Source organism: Tenrec ecaudatus, chromosome 8 (assembly GCF_050624435.1).
Source record: "Tenrec ecaudatus isolate mTenEca1 chromosome 8, mTenEca1.hap1, whole genome shotgun sequence".
Taxonomy (NCBI): Eukaryota; Metazoa; Chordata; class Mammalia; order Afrosoricida; family Tenrecidae; genus Tenrec; species Tenrec ecaudatus.
Window position 1 is genome coordinate 14,127,953 of NC_134537.1, and position 13,437 is coordinate 14,141,389.

The window sequence follows — 13,437 nt, forward strand, 5'->3', positions numbered from 1 at the left end:
AAATATTCAAATATTCAAATATTCACGACAGCTATTGGCTTTGTAGAACCTTGATGCCTGTCCCCAATGAAACCTCTCACCGTTCTTAACTACTTACTTGCTATCTTAATACCCAAACATCTCAAATAAACCCCAACATTTCCTAATGCAGCCACAAAGTTTATAGGCATCAATATCTTCCTCTTTAAAAAATAGTTTGATCAATTCTTCAGTGTGACTTTCTTTTTCTTTTCATAACACCGCATGGAGTAAGACATTCTACCTGTTCACTAAGGGCTACCTCCGACTTACTATGGTGAGCTGAGCCCTGTAAACATGAATCTATTTTATAGACTTGTTTGAAAGCCCATTTAACATTTTTAAATAGCCATTAAAAATATCCTGAGCTCCTATTTAAACTGGCATGTAGTATTCAGGTTAAGAACTAAGGTAGTCACTCAAAAGAATGATCAAATCAATAAACATTTTTAAATGCTCAGAAGTGTAGAATGTCAGTTCAAATTAAATGTGCCTTTATGTTGTTGCTGTGGATAATTCTTTAGAAAGAAAGATTAGCTCACGATTCCTGGAGGCAGGGAATAAAAACATTTCTTGAAAATCCCAAGGGTGTGTTCCATTAATTCATAGGTTATTTGGTAGACTTTTATGTGAATGAGCATTGAAGTCGCTTTTCATATTTGATTTCTTTCAACTCTTGAATTAGCACCATTGGACATAAACTCCAAACTAAAAACTCACTGTCATCTAAGCCGTTCTGAGTCCTCGCACCTCCACCCTGCTTCCCGGGCCTGCACATCCTATGGGAAGAGATAATTTTGTCTTTCTCCCGACATGGCTGATGCTTTTGTTCTGTGGTTTGCAGCCCAATGTCCGATGGCCAATGGCTGCGGGGCTCCTTTAACATAAAGCAGCACATAGTAATTACTTACAAACTCTTCTTTTTCTTTAGCCAGAAGCCTATTGAATTAGTCTTAGGAGATGATCCTCTAGGGCAGTGCCCTGACTCCTCCACCCTATTTCTGAATCCATCTCTTAGCTATCCCCTAGAACCCCGTCCTCAACCAAAAAGAGAGCTTCCGGGAGGAGCAAAGGCTGGTTTGTATTTCTGCCATCGTGCCTCACTTAACTGGCTTTTAACAGAGGCATGATGGGAATATTTTCCCTTGTGCTGGATCATAGGGAAAAATAACTGTATTGTGACTTTTCCCATCGATTAAAAAAGAAAATGGTTTAAAGAGGCACTCTAGATTTCCATCAGTTTCTTTGGGGGCTATGAGAAAACGTCTTTAAAATTTTGAAATTGACGGTGTTAAAAATCCCTCAATACTAATATGACTTGAGTTGATATCAAACATAAATTAATAGCTACTCCAGGGTTGACAATGAGGCGTGGCAACTACATGAGTTCTCCCTTTAGACCTGGGCACTACTGACCCTAAGCTCATTAGCAAATCACATGACTCAGGGGATGCAGATCCAATAGAGCTTTAAAACACAAAAGTCTCTTAGGCTTCTGTGTACTATTCGACTAAAAATGTACCAGTGACTTTATTAAGTCCATTTTAATAAGCACAAATATGGCCAACTTTCTTTTGGCAGATTTTGATAACTGAGGGTCATCAGGATAACCGAGCATGCGCAAAACTCTCTCAAAATGCCGTTTGATATATCAGAGGAAGATTTAATTGAGGCGATGCTTCACAATGTAAAAAACAGTTAAATGACAAAAACTCTACCACGTAGGCAATTAAAACTTAATGGCTCCTTTAAAAAGAGAGAAACCAGTAACATATTTGAGGGCTTATGTGACCAATAGTTATTCATTTGGACCATTAAAGGGAATTGTGATTCTAAAGCCTGGTTGTCAGATTCAAATAAATCCCTATTAACTGCTCTAGACACACTGACAATGCAGCTGCTTATAGTTTTGGTTTATCTTAAATATAAAACAGTTACTAAAATTTAAAAGACAAAGTGATTGTGTGGATTACAGGTTTATTTACTTTCTTTTGCTCTAGAAACTTAATTCAAATATACTTTTATCATGAAATTTTAGAAAATGAATAGACAGTAGTGCATTAAGATTCCACCCCACACCCCCATGGTTTAAGAAACATTAGGGGTGTTATCTATTCAGAATTAGGCTGCTAACTGCAAGGCCAGCAGTTCGAACCCACTTTCTCCCAAGGATGAGAGAGATGGCTTCTGCAAAGATCTATAGTTTCAGTAATTCTTTGGGACAATTCTACTGCTGTGGGTTTGGCAATTTTAATCCCACCCTTTTAGGAGCCCCGGTGATGTCATGGTCGAGAAGTTGACTGCTAACTGAAAGGTCAGCATCTATCATCCATCAGCCCTTGTCTGAGAGGAAAGTTAATTCACTCTCCTTCGATAAAGATTCCATTCTTGGAAGTCCTTTGGAGGTGATTCTACTCTGTCCTATAGGGTCACTCTAAGTTGAAATAATAGGTTAACTAATAAATGAGCTGTCAAAAATATTGGTGCAAAATCATAGAGACCTTTAACAAACAAACAACAATCACACTGTGTATCTCTTGCTTCGCAACCTCTTCTCCACCTACCACAGGGCTAATACTCCTCTGAAGGTTTGCTTCCAGCTCTCTGACCCATCCCTTCAGATTTCAGCACCCTTTGATTTAAAGCACATGCAAGTGACCGAATTGGCATCCTGGACGGATTCAAATCCTGTCCCTTTTCAATGTGCTCTGACTCTGGGGAGCAGAAGGGAGTTTGAGGGGGTAAGAATAGGTAGGTCCGAAGAGTGGGTCAGACACATTGCCTAATGGAATGAACACTGAGCAGCCCTCGCTACCTTGGGAGAAAGGAGCAGGAACACTGTCGTGATGAAAAGAACAGACGTCTCGAAGTCCATGTTTCGTCCATTTTCTCACCAGGGCAATTTTCGGCACACCCTTCTTGTAAACTCCCCAATTATCATGTGTCCTCCAAAATGGTCCATCTGAATTACTCAATTGGAAGTCCCCAAATCAGTGGCCATAACCTTCTGAGCTGACTTCTCTATCTTGAATTTATATGGCCCAAATGCCTCAGCAGACCCCCGAGGATGGAAGAGTTAGCATTGAACTTTTTTTTTAAGGCTAAGACAAGTGTATTACTGAGAATTGGTCTGCAGGTATCCACTGATCACACAACCCTATTGAGACACCTCCTAGTAACAAGAATTTTGTACTTACCCTCAGGTAGATTTTATTCAAAGGTGCTGGGTCTTTTAAAAACAAGGTAAAAGAGAAATCATTTTTGCTGTTTATTTTACTTTTAACATGAAACATCTTTATACTATTCAAAAAAGTAAACTCTCACTTGCATTTTTAGATAAAACAATATCCAAATGAAATCTAATATAAATCACTGATAAAACACCATCAAAGAATCCCTATAGTTCTATAACAGGAAAACTGCATTTTCTTAAATTTTACTAAGAATATTTACAGATTTTGTGTAAAACAGTTTTTCCTCTTTCTAGTCACTCATATCCTTCGTGGCATTAATCTCACATATAATTCACGAGAAAATAAATATTATTCAGAACATTGTTAGATACTTGTAGGAACTTCTGGAAAAGACTCGCTGGGTATATTAAATTCATAGGCAATCTTGAAGTGTTTCAAAAGTTTGAAGAGAGAAATTGAAAGCTAGAATAAAACCCAAACTCAACTCCAATGTTCAAAGAAAACAAGGAGTTACAGCTCAGAGCAACACCAAGGATCCATTGTGATATAGATTTCTATCTTTCCTAACCTGGTCCACTTTGTTTTGTTATTAGCCACAAAAAGTGGCAGGTCTTCTCCAGGTTTGTACGTATTGTTTTTCAGGTGAACAGAATGGTTCTACCAAGATTTCATTACTGTTCACAGTTGGTGCTTTGTAATTCTATGTCATTTTAATTAAAGAAGAATTCAGAAGTAGCCTCCCTCCGTGCTACCCCCAAGCATACAATTAGCAGAGGACAGTGTCTGCTGTGAACAGTCCGTTAATGATTTCAGCTTAATAATTTAGTATTGCTTCTTTAGTGCAGCCATGCTAGAAAAATAAGGCGCTAATGCTGTATACAGAAAACAGGCATTTAAAGTGAATAGTCCAACAATTTCACGACTTGTGTCACTAGGCAAGACTAACAACCCCAAAGGTCCCCATCTCCTTATGAGTGAGTGCCCTTTCCTTCCCAAATTTCCAGGGAAACATAAGTCTAGATTTCCCTTCAGAATGTAGTTGGGAGGAGTTGGCATGGCAAAGAGCATCCTCTGTCCGCCACTGAAAACACAGCCTCTCCTCCAGAGAACTCTCCCAAAGTGAAGGCGGTGTACGCTGAATAAAAAAGTCAAACTTAACATGCTGTTTTTTAAACCTCTCAGTGCTTCAATGAGCCATTTCCAGAAATGTTGATCAAGGAAGTTGAACTATAATTTTAGACTCTGAAATACATTCTCATTTCCACAAATCCCTTTATTATTAAAGTAGAATAATCTGAGCATTGCGATGGATCACGCTTATAGGGAATGTACATAAAGCAGCATCTAAATAATTGACAGTATTTTCAATAAATGTGTATTATATAGTCCATTTTGAAAGCTTGCACCTCAGTCATAAAAATACGGTGACATTAATATGACAAAAGATATCAAAAACAAAGGAGAAAAACCATATTTTCAAAAGACACTTTTCAATAGTAATGTTCAAAAGAGAGAAAGAAACATAAAGCACACAAATACATTTGTAAAACCATTGATGCAAGTTTGCTTCACATATGGCTGTAGGAAGCTCATGAGCAATTCTAATTAGTTATTAATATTAATACCGTTCATATCATAGTCATCTTTAAATAACTATCAATTTCATTCTCTAAAAACTAAACCAGATTTGCCTAAATGCACTTTAATATGCTTATAGAAATGAGTCATTTTTTAAAATACTAACTTAAGCTATTATAATCTTTGCTTCTAAATCGGTTGTAGATATTTGTTGTAAACTCTGTAATTGAAGGGACAATATCTTAAAAAATACATTGAATAAAAAAATCAGAGCTGTAGAAATCACTTTAGAGCCACTCTGAATTGTTACACATGGCCCTTAGATTGGAGCCTGGTGGTGTAGTAGTTATGTAGTGGGCTGCAATCCACAAGGTCAGTGGTTTGAAACCACCAGCCGCTCTGTGGGAGAGAGAGTGGGTTTTCTCCCCAGTAAAGAGTTACAGTGTAGGAAGCCTACAGAGGCAGTCCTGGATCTCTATGAGTCCGTACAGACATGATGGCAGGGAGTATGGCCCTTAGATTCAACTTTCTTGCCTCTTAGCTACAACTTGATATATCTATCAAGGCTAAGAAGAATGAAGTAGTTACACCTAGAGATGGGAAAACAACTTACAATCTTTTCTCCAATCCCAAAGAGTGAGTGTGGCTGGAATGACCAGATGACCGACATCAATTAAATGATAGGCCCCTGAATATAGCAGGAGGGGCACAGAGGCAAATGACTGTATTGCCCCAAACAACTCTGAAGGTCCTTAGCTGTGCAGTGAGGCTTCCTGTCCATGCACACAACATTGTAGCTATGTGCAGAGTTTGCAACCAAAATGTGATTTACTGTCATCATGCTACATTTGATGCAAATTTCACAGGGCTGGAGAAACACGAAAAGAGCTCATTTTATTCATAAGAGCAGTTTTAAAATTGTTTTTATCAATACATTTTATGAAAGGTCTGCAATATCTTTAAAAGGTAATTCTAAATATAATTTCCATTCCATTATTTTCTTTAGGTTTTACCATGAGTTCACGAGTCACTCCAGAAGTGTGAAAATCTATATTTCCTTTGAATTGTCCAAGTTTTGCAATCTAAGTCATAATTTGTAAGCAAGTTACATTATATTTATACATGCACACACATGTGTGTATATATATGTATTCACACACACACCACATATATATAATAAGTGGCTGTGTCCTTCTCTCTTCCGCAGTAGCACTTGATACCAATTGCTTGAGAAACACTTTTAAAAAATAGCAAATTTACAATGATATTTTACCCCCTTGTCCCCATAATAGAAATTCTCGCTGCCCTGTTTGTTTTTGAGGATAAGAACAATTGCCACCATTTCTTTTTCAGATATTCGGGACAGTGGGGGCCCTAAACCAGTGATGGTGTATATCCATGGTGGTTCATACATGGAAGGTACTGGAAATTTATATGATGGGAGTGTCTTGGCAAGTTATGGCAATGTGATCGTCATCACAGTCAACTATCGACTTGGGGTACTTGGTAAGAAGCTTCTTTCTCACTCCCTCACCGACTCTCTCCCTCTCTCCCCTCCCCTACTCTCCCACCCTCCCTCTCTTCCTGCCTCTCTCTCTTATTTTATCACATATAGTCCATGAAATATATATGATAACTTATTTTGACTTTTTGTGTCTTGCTTTACTTTATTGTTCTTTATTTTACTTTTGGGGGGAAATGTTGAAACTAAATCTTGTGATATGTTTAGCATAATTCTAGGAATATGCCATAAGTTACCAGTGAAAGTGTGGTCACAGTGGATGTTTCAGAGTTGAAACTAAAAGATAAAGAAAGTATTCACCTTATTGAGGAATGTTCTTCCTGTTTGGTTTTATAAAACTGTGAAAGGCAACAGTGCACGGACTTCCTATAAAAGAGTGAGTCCCTGGTCACATTTTCCCTTCATCTACTTTTCTTTTTTACGATGCCATAAAATTGCCTGCGGTTCGCAATGGGCTCAGAAACAGGCTTTTATTATTTGCCAGAGTCTGTACCGGGGGTGAGTACTTGTTTGCCATTGCGGGATATGTTGTGGTTGTCTGTGGTTGTCTGTTTTTCAACTGGGTCCAATAACAATTAGTAATGCTTTGTCTGGGTGTCTTTTGGATGGATTACTTAATTTTGAAAACATGCATTGATTTCATAAAGTGACGAAGTATTCAATTCAATAATGTATTCAGTTTCTCAAAGAAATGCAAAGCAAAATCTGACTAGAAATCTTATGGTTTGAAGAAAAGTATAGTGACATTCCGTTTTAAAAAATAACTTCGTTATTCTGACGCGAGGATTTTGTTTTCTTGTACGTGATCAATTTTTGAAAAGATGAATTTGTGATTTAACTTGTGTAGGTTCATTTTTGGTTGAGCTGCCATAGTAGCTGTCACAGTAAAGAAACTGTCATTAAAGAAAGCACTTTTATCTGTGATGTGTTAGTTAACACAGTTTTCTAAACTATATCATTCAGTCTCAAACACTGTATTTTTATATTAATTCTTTACCGTCATATTCCATCCTATACATTTAGAAAGGTAGGTTTTAGAATGTTATTTCAGAACAAAGGGACACCTCATTCTCTAAGCTACTTAGTAAAATTGAATTATGAAAATATCACAGTTAAAAATAATTGTGACTAGCATATATTCCATCATGTTGGAGAAAAGTTTTGTATTCAATATCACTTATTATCATTCTATTTATTTATAGTCATAATTTTATGATGATGCTCCCTCCCCAAGCACTTAAACATTTATCAAATCGTTTTCATTAGTAAAGTTTACATGTCCTCAAAAAGGAGATATTGTAGGGATACAAAAATTCCCTCTTGATAGTTTTTTTTTCATAGTTTGCCATTTTGAAATTTGGGAATTTACTGGATCTTAATAAAGATCCGCTATGTGAATATAGGTATAAGAGATTGTTTAAAAAAAGAGAGATTATTGTACCATTATTCAGAAATTATTAGCTCTGCCATGTCATCTAAACATGCATCTCAGAGGGCAAGTACTATTATTATTTTCTCAGGAATAAAAACTTTATATTAGAAGATGGGTACAGAGATTCATAATAATCATAGGCTCTTTTAGTAATGTTATTTGTTTCTTTTGATGTGTTGTTATATGTGGCACTTCAATACCTTCAATGAATTTGATGTTGATTATATAATAGGAAGATTAATTATGTTAAATTATTTTCATATTTATCTGAAAATTTTATACTAGTGAAATTTGGAATTTAAAAAGCATATATTCCATGTCACATGGTTAAAACAGCGTTTGTAAATACCTGAACATTTAGTCATATATAAATATATATATATATATATATATATATATATATATATATATGATCATATATGTATTTGATTCCACCCAATGTGGTTCCTTTGGGTTACTGGTTGTCTTCCCATGAAGTAAGAGTTTCATACATATATAATGTTGTTATTACTTTTCCCCACCTTATTTTTAAGGTTATTCAATCTACTGTAGACCTACCTGTCTTTGATCTAGTTTGAGTTCCATATTCATGCACATAATCTGTCTTCGTAATTCCACACTGAATATTTGGAGTGCAAAACAAAAGATTATCCTGCCCAACACCGTAGAACTCAATCAACTTCTTCGTCCGTCTAATGGCAAACAATGTTGATGATGGATGACTTTCTCAGTATTACCTGTTTGTCCTAGCTCCCCTGCAATCTAATAATTTAATATTTAATCAGCAACTGTGTTCCTCTCAAAGACATCATAAACAGCATAGTAATCATCTACAGCGTCTCCTTAATAGACCTCCTCTCAGTCTGACAAAGGGCAACATCTTGCAAAAGTGAAATGATGTTAGGGCCATCTTTTGCTATAGGTCCAGAATAGGCATAATCTGGGCACTTTATTTCTAAGATAGAATTGAATCGTGTGACAATGTATTGACCTGAAAGATAAAAAGCCTGAACACATATTGCAAAACACAGTGTATGGAGCTCCACAACCAGACTAACACCTTGCCTGAAAGAACTCCCAAGAGCACCGTTCAGTGTGTCTGCTCTACTGTTGCGAATGAATGCGAAGTAAGGTGCTGGTGACAAATATTGATCATACCATGGGCTGCCAGAGGAATAAGAAAACCTGTCTTGGGAGAAGCCCAGCCGGATGCTCCTTAGATGTCAGGATGCTGAGACCTTGTCTGCGTACTTTGGATATGTGACGAGGAGAGTATAGATCATGGAGAATATACCACAATTGGTAGAGTTGAAAGGCAGGGGATAGAGAAGGCCTTCAGTCCTTCAATGAGGTGGATTGACTCAGTGGCTGTAACAATGGATTCTGACATAACAATAATTGTAAGGATGGTGCAGGACCGGGGACAGTTTGGTTCTGTTGTACGTTGGGCCGCTATGAGTCAAAGCCAACTTGTTGATACCTAACCACTTCAATTGGTGATTTGCCTACTGGTTACCAGGTAAAGTAATGTTTCTTGGATACGACATCCAAAATCCCTGCCGCTTTGCTTGTTACTTAGGAGAGTGTTGGAAATCAAAGCAAAAGTAAGATTAGATCACACACCAGAAAAAAAATCCCTGGGTTTTGTTTGGGCCTTTTATTTTATATGAAGGAAATAAATTTGGGGAGTCAACTAGACCAACTGACCGATTATAAGATGATTGTTCTTCAAAAATGAGTAAGTCGGAAACAGTTCATGTTTGTTTAAGTTTGCCATCTCAGGGGGAAATACTACACACTTAAAAGAAAGTTAAAAACAAATAAAATAGGGCAGCTTGTGCTTGTAAACTGTATTTGGTTATCTAGTCATCAGCGTTCTAATTTAAAGTAGTTGGGTTGACATGTTTTATTAACAGTAGATTCAGTCTGTTGTTATGATGGAGCACTGAGTCATTTTGGACGCATGGCGGCCCAGTGTACAGCAGAAGAAAACACTGCCTTTTCTTATACCAGCCTCACAGTCTTTGCTCGGTTTGAGCACATCGTTGCATTGACCTTGTCAACCCATTTAGTTGTGGGCCGTTCCCTTTATGCTAACCCTCTTCTCTAGAAGCATGATGTCTTTCGTATGACAACAGGTCCATAGTATACAAGACAACACCTTGCCATTCTCTCTGAGGACTTTGATTGTGTATCTTCTGAGACGTCTGTCTGTCTATGGTCCATGCTACATACACTGTTCTCACCACACCCTAATTGAAAGGCATCCTGTCTTCTCCAGTCTTTTTCATTCATTGTCCCCGTCAGGCCTGCATCTGAAGTAATGGTCATTGTCCTCAAAATGACATTTTTACTTTGTAAAGCTTTAGGGAGTTCTTTGGCAAAGACTTGCCCCATGCAATTTATTGTTGAAAGTTCTCACACGTTCTTGGGGGTGTTGATACTGAATTCAAGTAAAAGGAAACCTTGCCAATTTCACCCTTTCCTTCTTTTACCTAGAGGTTTCTTTTCTTCTTCTTCTTCCTTTTTTGTTTGGTCCCCCATGGGTCGAGGGCTCAAAAAATTGTGTCTCTCCTTCCATGTAAGTGCATGCTAAAAGAGAAAAGGTTTACATGACAAAGAAAGCTAACAACATTATCTTGATGTTTCCGTTCGTTCCTATTCTGAGGTCTTGATGTCCTTATTTGGAGGAATAACTCTTCTGCGAAGTGAACTTACTGACGGTGGCTTTTCTATCCGTGGTCTTTGCAGCTCCCATGCAGTGACCGAGTGGGAGCATGAAAATGAGGGGTTACGGACTCAAACTCAGGATTTTCCAGTTTTGCCAATCCACTGGCTATAAAAGTGAGCTGCCTCAGAAGTGGGATCAGAGACCCCCACAAGTATCAAAAGAGAAGGACCTGAGCAGAGTGAGTGTCAGATTTCGGCCTCGGTTGGCAGAGGTCGCAGAGTCACCAGAAACCACAGCACCAAGAACAGGATAAAAAGCAAAGGGACCGCTCTGAAATCAGGAGTGGATGCAGGCAGATGGCAAGGACGAGACAGAGGTCTATCTGTAGACATGGTGAGAAGAGTGGCTACTGGGGACAAAAGTCCGTATCCTTCATGCTTTCTGATCTTGTCACGTAGTAAAGTATTATTTTCCCTAATAACCCCCCCCCCCCCAGAGTCCTGAGTATTGCCTGGGAATCTTATGAGGTCCTTTCAATGGGTTATCAAACCAAGCCAAGAGGAATACTGCCAGGGGATAAAAGCTGTTTCAGAATAGGATAAAGAAGGATGCCTGACCACAGCCTTGCAGCAGTGAGTTTGACTTGGTGTGCAATTGGATTATCCTTCTCCCTCCTGAAGCCAGAGGAGGCTAGGCATGCCCCCTCACTATTTCCTCTGATCCACCCTGAAGGCTGTAGTATTTCATAGCCTTCCGTAGCAGCTCGGAGTCATCGTCACTTTAAGCTCACAAGGGTTTATCATTTACTCAGTGTAGGTTTAGCATAGAAGTAGAAGGGAAAGGTGGGGGGGAGGCCAATACCTCATAGTAATTTTGATATGAAGAAGCTGGGATTGGGTTAAAGAGAATTCCTCAAGCTGTGTTGTATTCTGGGAAGCAATATTGATGATCGGTAGGTAGGTAGGTAGGTAGGTAAGTAGGTAGATAGATGATAGATAGAAAGATAGATAGATAGATAGATAGATAGATAGATAGATAGATAGATAGATAATTTTCATTGAGGCAACCATCCTAAAGGGCTCTATGGACCACAAACACAATTGTGGCCCAGGCCTGTACCTTCCTGGCTCTAAGCAATACATACCAAACCATGCTTGCATCTACCAGCCAAACTCACCCATCTCACCCAGAAGCTTCCTCACCCTTATTGGCCTTTTATGCATAAGTAGAAATTAATCCATCTGAAGGATCCTGCCTGTGCAAAGCAAGTGAGTCAGGCAATGTTGTATGACTATACAGGATGTGTACGTGTGCTTCACCCCCACCCCCGGGAACTGTATTGGCACATATGAAAAATATGTTAATCGGGGTGAAAGAAAAGACAGGGATATGCAAGACTCGAAACCCTACCCATTTCTTCAGGTTCATCTTAGAATGCTCTAGAACCTTTTCTTATTCAGTGTCATATAGCCTTATGTTGTGAGTGGTTTAACTTGATTTACTTTTGGTGATACCCCTCATTTATCCTCAGATGCTGTTGATATCATGCCTCTCACTCTATGAATAATCGTCAATGGAGACATATTCTTCACACTCTAGCACATGGTCCATAGAGATTGTTATAGTGAAGATTATTGTGAAAGACATTTACACGATGTGATCTTAAATGAAAAATAGCTATTAAATGTTTTGCTTATAACTGAAGTAAAGAGGTCTCTGCCTATGGGAAGGACTCTGAAATAAATTGCTCACAAGCCAGGATGAAAGATTTTGCAATAAACATTTTTGAAAAGCAAAAATATGTTTTATCTAGTCAGAATAACATAGATTCAAATATTTCAAATGGAAAAATACATGTTAATTTTTCACTAAAATGTTTCAACCCCTCTCCAAATTTAGAGTAAATTAAAAATACGTCTTTAGAGAAAAAAATGGAAAATGTTTTATTCCACTATGAAGGCAAATAATGTTTTTTTCTAATCTGATAAAAACTTGATTAATTATTTTACCTTTGAGATGGATTTTTTAAAACACATTATGTGATATATATTTCTAAATTATGTGGTTTACATTAGGAACAAAATGTTTTTAAGATTTGAGAAAAACTCATATCTGGAAGCAATTTGGGAGGAAAAGTCTAATTAGATATTTTACTTAGCACTCTAATATTCATACCACTTATGGAAAAGTAACTCACAATGCTAGCCTCTTTCTCCATATTTGAAGAATTTAAATTCGTTTGTATTGGCCCAAAGAACAAAATCATTTAAAAGAAAAATACTTTGTTGTTAACTTTGTTTTGTACTGTTAAAGAAGCATATATTTATGTTAATTCTACTAAGAGTGGTTAATAATTTGTTGACTCATAACGATGTTCCTCATATACGAACAATGTTTCAAGTATGATCAGGAGAATGGCAGAAATCAATGGAACTTTGACATGATGAGTCACCAAATTTCCATTGATTTCTGCCATTCATCTGATTGGTATGACTACACATATTCCTGGTAATACATAACTTTCCAAAGGCAAAAGAGGAACTTACTGCTCTGGATTGACTCTGACTCATGGGAGGGAGAATTGCCCCTGGCGGTTTCCAAGGCTATACATTTTTACAGGCACAGAAATCTTATCTTTCTCCTGATGGATTTTCAAATCCCACCAATCTACCATGACTTCTTTTCTACGCCTATAACTCAAACAAAAATAAATCGACAAATCAAACCCATCGCCACTGGATTGGTTCTCACGCACAGCACCCTTTGAGACCAGGGCAGACTCCCTCCTGTGGGCTTCAGAGACTGACTTTCTATGGGTCTCAAAAGCCTCATCTCTCCCTAGATCGTCACCTAAACTAAAGGGAAAAGAAGTAAAAATAACGCAATTCTCACCTTTAAAATAATGTTCTCTATTTTTAGAGGTAAAGATAACTTAGTAGAGAATAATCATGAATACTTTATGTTTTATAATGGTACATGTTTATTTATGAGTATAATGTGACCACATATCACTTGGGGAAAT

General features: G+C 37.6%; 1 protein-coding gene across 6 annotated transcripts in view; it reads left to right on the plus strand.

Moving 5' to 3' along the window:
* NLGN1 (neuroligin 1) overlaps positions 1-13,437 on the plus strand; it is an 808,081-nt gene that overhangs the window by 251,256 nt on the left and 543,388 nt on the right. For all 6 annotated transcript variants that reach the window (XM_075555594.1, XM_075555596.1, XM_075555595.1 and 3 more), the window contains one exon: positions 6,144-6,296. In XM_075555594.1, coding sequence (XP_075411709.1) covers positions 6,144-6,296 — 153 coding nt within the window. The remainder of the gene's footprint in view (positions 1-6,143; positions 6,297-13,437) is intronic.